The following is a 14307-nucleotide window of genomic DNA, read 5'->3' on the forward strand; positions in this document are numbered from 1 at the left end:
TTTGTGCATCAGACAAATGCTGAAGATGCTATGAAGGACAGACCCAGAGATTGTGGCAGAGTTTGCCATGGTCACTAGCCACAAAGTTTCCCTGATAGCTATCCCGTGCACTGCAAACACTTGCATTGGAAATGGGCCTCCTTTAGTGTTTACTCCCCTCATTTGATATGTTTGTATTGCTGTGAAATTCCAGTTAAACAGATTTCAGTGGATATTGTGCAACCCAAGCGCCATGTCTGCAGGGGCGGTCAAACTTGCTTAACATAAGAGCCGCACGGAATAAATGTCGGCTGCTTGAGAGCCGCAAGACGTGAATAAATATCGCACGCACGTCTTTATTAAAGCTCTTAATACTGTCTTTGCACAGAAAGATAAAGTATGTACGTATGCGCTTTACAACACAACCATGCTAGAAGGGGAGTTTCTTTTAAAAAACAACAACGACGGCAACGAAAGCTGGGAATAACAGTCCCCATAAGACCAGCATAGGGAAAGGTTAGGGAATTAATCTTTGGCACCAGTGGGAGAAGGAAATATACATGTACCGTATAAATCACTGGCCACAGTTTGCATCATTATGTATCTCTCTTTGCCTTGACACCAAGGTTAATAAAGACAGCTTCCACAAGAGTTATGCAATTAAGGGGGAGCCCTGCGCTGCCCCTTCTTCCAGTGGCTCTCTCCTCGGCTCTTGCACTCTCTTTCCCTTCTGTAGGTCTCCGGGCGACCTCTGTGGTGGAGGAGAAGAGCTTGCAAACTTGCCTATTTCCCCCTCCTTCCCTGCATCACACATGGCGGAAATAGTCACCTACCGATGTGTTGTGCATGAGGACCAATGTGAAGACTGCTATGGGTGTTCCTGCCTGGCTCACTGGAGCTATAAGGACTGAGCTTCGAGACCCGGGAACAATGGGCAGCAGGATCCAAATTCCTGCTGCCCTGCACCAATCACAGGCCCCCGGCCGGTTTGAACGATCCAATAACATGCTTCCGCAGGAACCAGGAGTTGTATATAGTTGGCCCCACTCTCCAGTCTTTTGACTGCAGTCCTATACTATACTGCAGTCACTAAGAGCCCCGTGGCGCAAAGTGGTAAAGCTGCAGTACTGCAGTCCTAAGCTCTGCTCACGACCTGAGTTCGAGCCCCAGTGGAAGCTGGGTTTTCAGGTAGCCGGCTTGAGGTTGACTCAGCCTTCCATCCTTCCGAGGTCAGTAAAATGAGTACCCAGAGCTTGCTGGGGGGAAAGCGTAGATGACTGGGGAAGGCAATGGCAAACCACCCCGTAAAAAGTCTGCCGTGAAAACGTTGTGAAAGCAACGTCACCCCAGAGTCAGAATGACTGGTGCTTGCACAGGGGACCTTTTCTTTCCCCCCTATACTATGTTGTACCTAATAAAAGAGCTATGATCACTATCACCTTGACTCTCCATTGCGTTGAACCCACTATATAATACTATGGGTCAGCCCTCAGAGGTTGCCTGAGGTCCCGATGCTAAGCACACTTACTTGAGATTAAGCCTGCATCAAGTTCCTCCTTGATCTCTGGGAACTGCACAATATGTGTGGAAGAGCCACATGTGGCTCCCGAGCCACAGTTTGGCCACCCCTGTTCTGGGGGGTGACTTGTGCAGGCTGGCTGAACTGTGGACCAAGGGGCATTTGAAATATTAACCCCGCCCCCCCCCCAAAAAAAATCCCAAACCTATGCTTGTCACAATCTTACTCCTGGCTCCACCCCAATGTCATAAGAACATAAGAGAAGCCATGTTGGATCAGGCCAATGGCCCATCCAGTCCAACACTCTGTGTCACATAAGAACATAAGAGAAGCCCTGTTGGATCAGGCCAGTGGCCCCTCCAGTCCAACGCTCTGTGTCACATAAGAACATAAGAGAAGCCCTGTTGGATCAGGCCAGTGGCCCCTCCAGTCCAACACTCTGTGTCACAAGAGAAGCCATGTTGGATCAGGCCAATGGCCCATCCAGTCCAACACTCTGTGTCACAGAAGAACATAAGAGAAGCCATGTTGGATCAGGCCAGTGGCCCATCCAGTCCAACATTGTGTCACATAAGAACATAAGAGCAGCCATGCTGGATCAGGCCAATGGCCCATCCAGTCCAACACTCTGTGTCACAGAAGAACATAAGAGAAGCCATGTTGGATCAGGCCAGTGGCCCATCCAGTCCAACACTGTGTCACATAAGAACATAAGAGCAGCCATGTTGGATCAGGCCAATGGCCCATCCAGTCCAACACTCTGTGTCACAGAAGAACATAAGGGAAGCCATGTTGGATCAGGCCAGTGGCCCCTCCAGTCCAACACTCTGAGTCACACAGTGGCCAAAAACAAAACAAAACCAGACACCATCAGGAGGTCCATCAGTGGGGTCAGAACACTAGAAGCCATCAAACTATGCCCCCCCTCCAAGCACCAAAAATACAGAGCATCATTGCCCCAGACAGAGAGTTCCATCAATACGCTGTGGCTAACACCGACTGATGGACCTCTGCTCCAGATGTTTATCCAACCCCCTCTTGAAGCTGTCCATGTTTGTAGCTGCCACCAGCTCCTGTGGCAGTGAATTCCATGTGCTGATCACCCTTTGGGTGAAGAAGGACTTCCTTTTATCCATTATGTCTCCTGGCTTCACCCCCTGAGTCTCCTGGCTCCACCCCCAAAGTCTCCTGGCTCCACCTGGCAACCCCAGGCCTACCTGAGGCCGTGAGCCTGCAACTCTTTGCTCATCTTCAGTTGCTGGAAGTCGTCGATATCACGGAAGAGGAAGAAGGCGTCCTTGCATTCCGGGTGCGTCTCGAAGAGTCTGGAGGAGAGACCAGAGAGAGAAGGCCGTTGAGATGAGCTCCAAGAAGGGCTGGTATCAGCCAGCACAGTGTGACGTAGGCTCAGGGCTTCTGGTTGGAGTTGGACCAACTGCTGCTCGTAGGGTTCTCAGGTCCAATTCAAGAAATATCTGGGGACTTTGGGGGTGGAGCCAGGAGACACTGGGGGTGGAGCCAGGAGCAAGGGTGTGGCAAGCATCATTGAACTCCAAAGGGAGTTCTGGCCATCGCATTTAAAGGGACGGCACACCTTTTAAATGCCTTCCCTCCCTTGGAAATAATGAAGGATAGGGGCACCTTCTTTGGGGGCTCCTAGAATTGGACCCCCTGGTCCAATCTTTTTGAAACCTGGAGGGTGTTTTGAGGAGAGGCACTGGATGCTCTGCTGAAAATTTGGTGCCTCCATCTCAAAAAACAGCCCCCTCCAGAGCCCCAGAGTTTATATCTCTGCTACCTGGCGTTACATTTGATGATACACACAGCCCGGCCTCACAAGGTCTCATTTATGCCAAATCCAGCCTTCATAACAAATGAGTTTGACACTCCTCCTCTAAGCAGATGCAGAAGCCTTCGGAATTTGGCTGGCAAGATGTTCTGTTGCTGGCAAAATGCTCTCTTCATTCCACTTAAGTTTTTATTTTAGAAGCAAGCCAATCCTGAAACTCTTCTTTAACCCGATGCAAAAGCCTTCGGAATTTTCTTTGTAATATTGTAAGGTTGTAGTTCTTTATCATGTGACAAAAGCAGGGGTGGAATTCTAGCAGGAGCTGCTTTGCATATTAGGCCACACCCCTCTGATGTAGCCGATCCTCTGAGAGCTTACAGGGCTCTTTTTTTGGCAAGCTCTTGGAGGATTGGCTACACCATGTGGGTGTGGCCTAATATGCAACGGAGCTGCTGCTAGAATTCCACCCCTGGACCAAAGATTTGTACAATTCCTCAAAAAAAAAAGTTTTAATAAACGTGTTAACCTCCAGGTAGGACCTGGGGACCCCCTGGAATTATATCTCATCTCAGTATGACAAAGATCAGTTCTTCTAGAGCAGGGGTGGCCAAATTCTGGCTTGGGAGCCACATGTGGCTCTTTCACATACATTGTGTGGCTCTTGAAACCCCTACTGCCCTGTTGGCTGGCATCTTGGAGGATGCATTTAAAGTTAAAGTTGCTTTCTTTCCACCTCTCCCTCCCTCCCCATCTATTCCTTCCTTTCTTCCCTCTCTCCCTCCCTCCTTCCTTCCTCCCCTCCTTTCTTCCTTTCCTTTCCTCCCTCCCTCTTTCCTTCCCTCCTTCCTTCCTTCCCTCCCTCCCTCCTTCCTTCCCTCCCTCCCTCCTTCCTTCCCTCCTTCCTTCCCTCCTTCCTTCCTTCCTTCCCTCCCTCCTTCCTTCCTTCCTTCCTCCCTCCCTTCCTTCCCTCCCTCCTTCCCTCCCTCTTTCCTTTCCTGCTTGCTTCCTTCCCTCCTTCCTTCCCTCTCTCCTTCCTGCCTTCCCTCCCTCCCTCCTTCCTTGCAACTGATAACGAAGCTGAAGACAATGCATCCTCCTGGATTGAATCGAGACCTTGGTTTTCTGCCTCACCAGCAATGCTGGCTTCTCCGCACCTAGGACCACTCTGCATATCACGCTGAACTCAATCATGCCTGCTATTGTCATTTGCCTGCTAATGTCATTTTGCATCTGATATCACTCCACTCCTCAAGACATGGCATAGTATCATAAAGTTGCAAGGGATCTCCAGGGTCATCTAGTCCAACCCCCTGCACAATGCAGGAAACTCACAAATCCCTCCCCCTAAATTCCCAGGATCCTCATTGCTGTCAGATGGCCATCTAGCCTCTTTTTAAAAACCTCCAAGGAAGGAGAGCCCACCACCTCCCGAGGAAGCCTGTTCCACTGAGGAACTGCTCTGACAGGAAGTTCTTCCTAATGTTGAGCCGGAAACTCCTTTAATTTCAACCCATTGGTTTTGGTCCTATCTTCTGGGGCCACAGAAAACAATTCACCTTGTCTCACCTGGAGGTTGGCATCCCAGTGGCAAAAATGGTGCAGATTTTGCAATTTGGTTCCCGCATCCAGAAATTGGTTTCAGGCAATTTGAATCCTTACAGTTCTCATCACCAGAAACATTGGCATAGACCCCTAAACTTCTGCTTCTATTCAGCCTTTGGAAACCAATTTTGTTTTGGGGATGCCTCCTAGCTGACGCCATCGCAGTTGCCAAAGGTGATTTCTCCCTCTCTATTGTTAACCTCAGTCGTAAGGGAAATCAACCCAGACTGTTCCCTGGAAGGTCAGATGCTGAAGCTGAAGCTCAAATACTTTGGCCACCCAACGAGAAGGGAGCATGGATTGAGGACGGCATAATATTATACCATCAATTTTCTTGTATCCAGCATTCATTTGCTTGAGAAGAAGGAACTGGATTCCTGATGAAATGTCGTTCCTTAGAGGGATTGAAAGGGATTGCCTTCACTGACTGTAAAACAATTATATTTGGTACTTTTGTATAATTTTGGACTCTTGGTTTAATTTTTTGGAGGTTGAATATCACGGCAGCTATGCTTTGTTTCCCCTGTCCATTTTTACCATGATTCTCTAATTTGGGTACATAATCCCCAGGGGGGGGGGCAGGGGATCCCCTGGTTTGGAGGCCCTCCCCCCGCTTCAGGGTAATCAGAAAGAAAGGTCCCCTGTGCAAGCACCAGTCATTTCTGACTCTGGGGTGACGTCGCTTTCACAACATTTTTACGGCAGACTTTTTACGTTGGTGGTTTGCCATTGCCTTCCACAGTCCTCTACACTCCCCCCCCCCCCAGCAAGCTGGGTACTCATTTGACCGACCTCGGAAGGATGAAAGGCTGAGTCAACCTGGAACCGGCTACCTGAAAACCCAGCTTCCGCCGGGATCAAACTCAGGCCGTGATCAGGGAGCTCAGACTGCAGTACTGCAGCTTTACCACTCTGTGCCACGGGGCTCGGGTCATCAGAAAGTGGGAGGGAAATGTCTGCTGGCACTCCACTATTCCCTATGGAGACTGATTCCCATAGGGTATAATGGAGAATTGATCTGTGGGTATCTGGGGCCAGTGGGGGGGGCTTGTTTTTTGAGACAGAGGCATCAAATTTTCAGCATAGCCCCCAGTTCCTCTCCAAGTTTCAAAAAGATGGGACCAGGGGGTCCAATTCTATGAGCCCCCCAAAGCTGCCGCCCCTATCCTTCATTATTTCCAATGGAGGGAAGGCATTTAAAAAGTGTGCGGTCCCTTTAAATGTGATGGCCAGAACTCCCTTTGGAGTTCAATGATGCTTGTCACACCCTTGCTCCTGGCTCTGCCCCCAATGTCTCCTGGCTCCACCCCCAAAGTCTCCTGGCTCCACCCCCAAAGTCTCCTGGCTCCACCCCCAAAGTCCCCAGATATTTCTTGAATTGGACCTGGCAACCCTATCCCCGTCTCAGGCAGTCTTCTGGCTTGTTAGTAACTCCTGAAAGAAACCCCTTGTTCCTTTCCAGAAGCGTCAGTTGTGTGCAACCGCTTTCATTGAAGCTTCCAACCCAAAATCCATCTGAAACACTGCACAATAAAGCAATGATGACAACGCATCTTTTCCTGGCAGGAGGACGAAGGCATCTTGCAGCCAGGCCAGATTTTAATGCCTTTTGTACCATCTGGATTTTCTTCTCCAACTCCTGTTCAGAAATATACAATCCTTTTGCCTCGGGAAGAGCAGCCCGGCAATCTCAGGGATGTCCACCAGAGGGCGAGGCTGAGCACACATGAGGGCAGCTCCGGATTAAACTGCAGAAATGACTCTCTCTTTCCACAAACCTCTGCTGTAGAAAAAGATCAACCGTCCACGTCCAGGAGCATCTGAAAGACTGACAAAATGTGTGGCAGGAGAGAAGCTTTTTGTGAGTCACTGATCACTTCTCCGGACACAGCTAGAATGCAATCCATCTGCCCAAAGGAGGGGTCTGGAGACCAAGTCCTATGGAGAAAGGTTGAAAGAGCTGGGAGTGTTTAGCCTGGAGACCAGGCAGCTGAGAGGTGATAGGATCACCATCTTCAAGTCCTTGAAGGGCAGTCCTATAGAGGATGGTGTGGAATTGTTTTCTGTGGCCCCAGAAGGTAGAACCAGAACCAGTGGGTTGAAATTACATCAAAAGAGTTTCTGGCTCAACATTAGGAAGAACTTCCAGACTGTTAGAGCAGTCTGGAACAGGCTTCCTCAGGAGGTGGTGGGCTCTCCTTCCCTGGAGGTTTTTAAACAGAGGCTAGATGGCCATCTGATAACAGTGCAGACCTTGTTAATTTAGGGGGAGGGATTTGTGAGTTTCCTGCATTGTGCAGGGGGTTGGACTAGATGATCCTGGGGGTACCCTTTCAACTCGATGATTCTATGCCATGTCTTGAGGAGTGGAGTGATTTTAGATACCAAATGACATTAGCAGGCAGATGACAATAGCAGGTGTGCTTGGGTTCGGTGTGATATGCAGAGTGGTCCTAGGTGTGGAGAAGCCAGCATTGCTGGTGAGGCAGAAAACCAAGGTCTCGATTCAGTCCAGGAGGATGCCTTGTCTTCAGCTTCATTATCAGTTGCAATTTGCCAGTCTCTCTAATCTTCCTTTGCAATTCCTTTGTAAGATAGCCGCCGCTATTAGGTCAGCAACTGAACGGCCTGGAAGATTAAAACGTTCCCCCCCACCACCACCGGTTTTTGATTTTTGTGGTTTCTAATGTCACACTTACTTCCATTTATTCTTTGTCACAGGGGCTGGCTTGTTTGTCCCGTGGAAAGGGTGGAAAGGCGTTATTGACTTGTGATGGCATAAATCACAGTCAAAGACGGAGCAGGGGTGTGAACCCCTGCACCTCTGTGGCTGTGCTTGTTGATTCTTTCCCTGCTGTGTAAAAGAGCTCAGCGGGGTAGAGGAGGAGGAGGTGGCCGAACAAATTACTGGCGCAAGGAGAGAAGCAGAAAAGAGAGGGGCCAATTAAAGGAAATGATCGTCTTGGGGGTGCTGATTGTCCCTACGTAACCCCGGAGCGAATTCCACAAAAGCCAACCCCACCCCCTCCCTTTATACATAGTGCTCCTTGCAGCTGCAGCGTGCTCGTTAGTAGAGGATGCAAACAATTCTGGGCACCCAGGAAGCCGTGGAGAGCATAAAACACGCTGCACAAGTGCCCCCCATGGCTCTTGGCTGGAGTAACAGCAGGGGGCAGAAGAGAGCCACCCCCAACGCGATTTTCCTGCAATTTCTTGTTGTGTTGAGAGTTCTGGCAACCCAGAATTTGTGGCTTCATTTGAGGAGGAGGGGGGGGGGAGAGGAGGAGGTTATTAGCCCCTCCGACTGCACCGGTATACGTTTCCTGGAAGTTTCAGAGTGGATCCATAAGGCGCACACGCGGCTCATTTTTTTCCTTACACAATTATGCTCAATTTGAGAGCAATTCTTCCGGCCCAGCCCCAGTCAGAAGACGCCTGGGTTCTGTTATGTGGAACAGCACTACCAAGCTCTCTCTCCTAAAAAAAAAATTTCACTCCCTCCCACCCTGCAAGAAGGCTGGCTTGTGTAACAGCAAATCATGCCAAAACATTTCTCCTAATAGCCTCTTCTCTCCCCCTCCCCCTTCCTAAAATTCCCATGTAGGGAAAGAAGAGAACAATCCACCCAATTCTGTCAGTACTATCAATTGAAGCATTTATCAATATGAGGTTTGCTGGCTCTGCGTTGGGAAATACCTAAAGACGGGTGTGTGGTGTGTGAAGCCTGGGGAGGGGTGGGAGGGTAGGGTTGCCAATCCCCAGGTGGCGGCAGGGGATCCCCCTGTTTGGAGGCCCTCCCCCCGCTTCAGGAGTTATCAGAAAGTGAGTGTGTGGGAAATGTCTGCTAGGCACTCCATTATTCCCTATAAAGACCGATTCCCATAGGGTATAATGGAGGATTGATCTGGGGCTCGGGCGGGGGAGGGATTGTTTTTTGAGATAGAGGCACCAAATTTGCAGCGTAGCATCCCGTGCCTTTCCTCAAAACATCCTCCAAGTTTCAAAAAGATTGGACTAGGAATGGAGGGTAGGGTTTCCAGATCCAAGTTGGGAAATTCCTGGAGATTCTCAGGTGGAGCCTACGGACAGGACAGAGACCTCGGTGGGGCACAGTGCCATAAATGTCCACCGTCCAAAAGATCCCTTTCCTCCAGGGGAGCTGGTCTCTGCAGTCTGGAGAGGAGCTGGAATTCCGGGGGATCCCCAGGTCCCACCTGGAGGCTGGCATCCCTGAACCTCAGTGGGGCACAAGGCCACAGAGTCCCCCCTCCCAAGCAGCCATTTCCTCCAGGGGAACTGATTTCTGCAGTCTGGAGAGGAGCTGGAATTCCAGGGGATCTCCAGGTCCCACCTGGAGGCTGGCATCCCTGAACCTCAATGGGGCACAAGGCCACAGAGTCCCCCCTCCCAAGCAGCCATTTCTTCCAGGGGAACTGATCTCTGCAGTCTGGAGAGGAGCTGGAATTCCGGGGGATCTCCAGGTCCCACCTGGAGGCTGGCATCCCTACCTCCAGCCAGAGAGCTTTTCTCTGGAATCGCAGGGTCCAAAAGATGTCCCAAATAATCTGCTTTGAAAACTTCCCTGGCTGGGAATCAAACCCAAGTGGCCACAGCAGCCCACTTTTTGCACTGTAGCCCCCCCCCCCTTCCGTGCAGAGCCCCGTGTGTTCTCAACATAGCCTAGGGTTGCCAATCTCCAGCTGTGGGAAGGGGATCCTCCTGTTTGGAGGCCCTCCCCCTGCTTCAGGGTTATCAGAAAGCAGGGGGAGGGGTGAATGCCTGCTGGGCGCTCCATTATACCCTATGGAGACCCTTTCTCATAGGGTATAACGGAGAGTCGATCCGTGGGGCTCTGGGGGGCTGTTTTTTTTGAGGTAGAGGCACCACATTTTCCACATAGCATCTGGTGCCTCTCCCCAAAATACCCTCCAAGTTTCAAAAAGATTGGACCAGGGGGTCCAATTCTATGAGCCCCAAAAGAAGGTGCCCCTACCCTTCATTATTTTTAAATGGAGGAACAGCATTGAAAAGGCGGGTGGCCCCTTTCAATGTGATGGCCAGAATTCCCTTGGGAGTTCAAGGATGCTTGTCACAACCTTGCCCCTGGCTCCACCCCCAGTGTCTCCTGGCTCCACCCCCAAAGTCCCCAGATATTTCTTGAGTTGGACTTGACAACCCTTTATCCTGTTTCCTGAGTCTGCTTTGGCAGGTTGGGCAGGATAGAAATCCCATAAATAATAAACAGGACCTTTTTTTCTGAGCAGGAATGCAGTTTCCAGCTGTTTTGGTACCAGGGGGTGCGGTTTGATATGCAAATGAGCTCCTGTTGGGCTTTCCCCACCAAAAAGCCTTGTGTGAAACAATGGTGATGTCAGGGGGTGTGGCCTAATATACAAATGAATCCCTGCTGGGCTTTTTCTACAAAAGAAAGCCCTGATAATAAATATAAAGAAACAAACACAGCCATACCAGGCTTCCTGGAGGAAACTGAACAAAGCAGGAGTAAAGTTGTACCTTTAAGACCAACCCATTTTTATTTAGAACGTCAGCTTTCATGTGCTCTCTAAGCACACTTCCTCAGACGAGGAATGTCTGCTGGATTCCTCGTCTGAGGAAGTGCGCTGAAGAGCACACGAAAGCTGACGTTCTAAATAAAAATGGGTTGGTCTTAAAGGTGAAACTTGACTCCTGCTTTGTTCGACAGCTTCAGACCAACACGGCTGCCCGCTCGGATCTCTCTTCCTGGAAGAAAGTTGGACTCCCAGCTGTTTGCAAGAGCCTCTTGCTTATATAAGACTTTCGAAGAGAGTGCATTTCCCCCGTGTGCAAATAAATAAGTGACTTATGAGAAGTCTTTACTGGGAGGACTCGACTCCCGTCTGAGAGAGGCCAGGTCACGTTCCAGAAGAGGAACTGATTCCCTTGGCTTCTCTGCTTGCAGCCGCTGCCCGCTGGATGCTGCTGCTCTCCTCCCCCACCCCTTGGGGCCGTCCTAGAACTGCCCGACACAAACCAGACCCCCCCACGGCAGCAGCGTGATGCAGGGAACTGAAAACAAATCAATCGATATCATCATGCCCCCCTATAAATCGATGGTGCGGCCTCGTTTGGTGTACTGTGTACAGTTCTGGCCACCGCAACTCAGAAAAGAGATCGCATTGGAAAAAGCGCAGAAAAGGGCAACTAGAAGGCTTCAAGGGTTGGAACCCTTTCCCTATGAAGAAAGGTTAAAACGCTTGGGGCTCTTTCGCTTGGAGAAATGTCGACTGAGGGGTGACATGATAGAGGTTTACAGGATTATGCACGGGATAGAGAAGGTAGAGGAAGGAGGACTTTTCTCCCTTTCGCACAATACAAGAACTCGTGGGCACTCCCTGAAATTGCTGAGCAGTCGGGTTAGAACGGATAAAAGGAAGTCCTTCTTCACCCAAAGGGGGATCAACATGTGAAATTCAATACCACAGGAGGTGGTGGTAGCTGCAAGCATAGACAGCTTCAAGAGGGGATTGGATAAACATCTGGAGCAGAGGTCCATCAGTGGCTATTAGCCACAGCGTATTGTTGGAACTCTCTGTCTGGGGCTGTGATGGTCTGCATTCTTGTGCTTGGGAGGGGGCACAGTGGGAGGGCTTCTAGCCCCACTGATGGACCTCCTGATGGCACTTGGGGGTTTTGGCCACTGTGTGACACAAAGTGTTGGACCGGATGGGCCATTGGCCTGATCCAATAAGGTTTCTCTTATGTTCTTAGGCCACGTGGGGTGATTCGAGCACGGTTCTTCAAAGACGGTCCTCTGTCTCTGAACACCTGTTGGCTGAACATACACACCTGCCTTCTACTCGGGGTGGGATTCTAGCCGGAGCTCCTTTGCGTATTAGGCCACACACCCCTGCTGTAGCCAATCCACCAAGAGCTTACAAGGCTCCTTTTTTTGCAAGGTCTTGGAGGATTGGCTACATCAAGGGGGTGGGGCCTAATATGCAAAGGAGCTCCTGCTAGAATCCCACCCCGGCTTCTACTGAATCAGGCCATTGGTCTCTCAACAATCAGCAGTGCGCATTTTAACCCACAGTGGCTTTCTAGGTGTTTTTAACGTTGTCTACTAACTGGATATGCCAGGAATTGAACCGGGGACTTTCTGCATGAAGCAGATGTTCCAGGTCAAGGGTTGCCAGCTCTGAGCTAAGAAATATTTTGAGATTGGGGGGGTGGAGTCTAGGGAGAGCCCACCTTCCCAAGCAGCTATTTCCCCCCCCCCCCAGGGGAACTGATCTCTGTAACCTGGAGACAAGCTGTAATTTGGGGAGATCGCCAGCCGTCACCCCTATAACCACCGACCCACAGCCTCTCCCCAGCAGGAGAGATTCATAAGAGAGGCGGCTGAATTGCAACTGATAATGAAGCTCAAGACAATGCACCCTCCCGGACTGAATCGAGACCTTGGTTTCCCGTCTTGTTGCCCATGGCGATTTCTCCACACCTGCTATCCCCCTCTGCCTTTCACACTTAATCCAATAATGCTTGCTATTGTCATTCATCTACTATTGCCATTTGCCCATGTGTCATTCAGCATCTGAATCCACTCCACTCTTCAAGATATAAGGTGACTCACGAAAACTCCTCCCCGCCACAAATTTTTGTTAGTCTTGGAGGTGCTCTTTTCTGATTCTACAGACAGACTAGCCTGTCTTGATCTCTCAACCAGAAAGACTGATTCGGGGGGGGGGGGTCCAGGCCGGAAGAAGACACTAACCCAAGGGTGTCGAACTCATTTGTTATGAGGGCCGGATCTGACACAAACGAGACCTTGTTGAGCCAGGCCATGTCGGGCTGGGCCGTGTGTGTACCTATTTAAGGTTAGGTAGCAGAGATAAAAACTTTATAAAGGACACAAATACAATTAAATATATTTTTTAAAAAACTTGAAATATGCTTAAAACGTTCTCACTTGTTGGTCTTAAAGGTGCTTTCTTTGTATCTCTCCCATGGGATCCAGGGAACTGGGCAAAGGAAGCTCTGGCTCTTTCCTTCCTTCCCCAGGGGACCAGGATGGGGAGGACCCTCAGCCAATAGAAGGAAGAGAGGCTTGGCTCTGTAGCTCTGCTGGGCGATTGCGAGACCCTGACAAAGCAAGCTCTCCATCCTCCCCTTCCGCCCCAAGAGAGGAGCCTCAGCCAAAGGAGAAAATAGAGGTTTTGCTCTGTAGCTCCTATGCAATTGAGCAAGCCTGGCAAAGCAAGCTGCTATGCAGAAGGAAGCAAGAGAGAGGGAGAAGGAAGCAGATGACTGCCAGTTGTTGGGCCAGGCTATGCTGGGTTGGGCCAGGCCATGTGTGGACCTATTTAAGGTTAGGTAGCAGAGATATAAACTTTATAAAGGACACAAATACAATATATTTTTTAAAAACTTTAAACGTTCGCACTTGTTGGTCTCAAAGGTGCTTTCTTTGTATCTCTCCCATGGGATCTAGGGAACTGGGCAAAGGGAGCTCTGGCTCTTTCCTTCCTTCCCCAGGGGACCAGGAGGGAGGGAGCCTCAGCCAATAGAAGGAAGAGAGGCTTGGCTCAGTAGCTCTGCTGTGCGATTGAGAGAGCCTGGCAAAGCAATCTCGTCCTCCCCAATGGAGGAGCCTCAACCAATGGAGAAAACAGAGGCTTTGCTCTGTAGCTCCTGTGCGATTGAGCAAGCGGTGATGCAGAAGGAAGCAAGAGAGAGGGAGAAGGAAGCAGATGGCACCCAGTTGCTCGGGGGCCTGATAGGAGCCCTCCGGGGCCTGATTCGGCCCCCGGGCTGCATGTTTGACACCCCTGCACTAACCCAAGAGCTCATTCAAGGCTTTTGTTTCCGCAGGATGTCTTGGGGAGGGTCCAGCAAACTGCAAAGTCCTTTTGGCGGCCACTCCTGGCTTCTGCTGCTTTCCAGACTGCCAGGCCTATGTGGGGAGACCTGCCGGCTCCTTGCTCTCCTTCCGTGCCCGCCCCAAGGCACCCTGGAGCCTGGGGAATCGATCGCTGGGCTTCCCGAGCAACCACCGCAAGAGCCCACTTTCTGCTGGGATCGATCTTTCAAAGGACAGAGCCAAAAAGGGGTCAGGAATGTCGGGGAGGGTGAAAATCGAGACACCGGCGGCTGTTGGCCCAAAAGGGCTCTTCCTCGTTCCCAGAAGCTGGGGGCCTCCAGCAAGAAGCAAGCCGTGCAAACAGACCCCAAGAGGTGGTCCCAATTCTATCTGGGGACCAGGGGTGGAATTCTAGCAGGAGCTCCTTTGCATATTAGGCCACGCTCTGCTGGTGTAGCCAATCCTCCGAGAGCTTACAAAAAAGAGCCTTGGAATTCTAGCAGGAGCTCCTTTGCATATTAGGCCACACCCCACTGATGTAGCCAATCCTCCAAGAGCTTACAGAAAAGAGCCTTGTAA

General features: G+C 50.5%; 1 protein-coding gene across 1 annotated transcript in view; it reads right to left on the bottom strand.

Moving 5' to 3' along the window:
• The window catches only part of LOC132586440 (neuroglobin-like), a 45359-nt gene that overhangs the window by 20948 nt on the left and 10104 nt on the right, over positions 1–14307 (bottom strand). The window contains exon 4 of the mRNA XM_060258524.1: positions 2716–2823. Coding sequence (XP_060114507.1) covers positions 2716–2823 — 108 coding nt within the window. The remainder of the gene's footprint in view (positions 1–2715; positions 2824–14307) is intronic.

The sequence above is a fragment of the Heteronotia binoei genome, chromosome 17 (genome assembly GCF_032191835.1).
Source record: "Heteronotia binoei isolate CCM8104 ecotype False Entrance Well chromosome 17, APGP_CSIRO_Hbin_v1, whole genome shotgun sequence".
NCBI classification, from domain to species: Eukaryota; Metazoa; Chordata; class Lepidosauria; order Squamata; family Gekkonidae; genus Heteronotia; species Heteronotia binoei.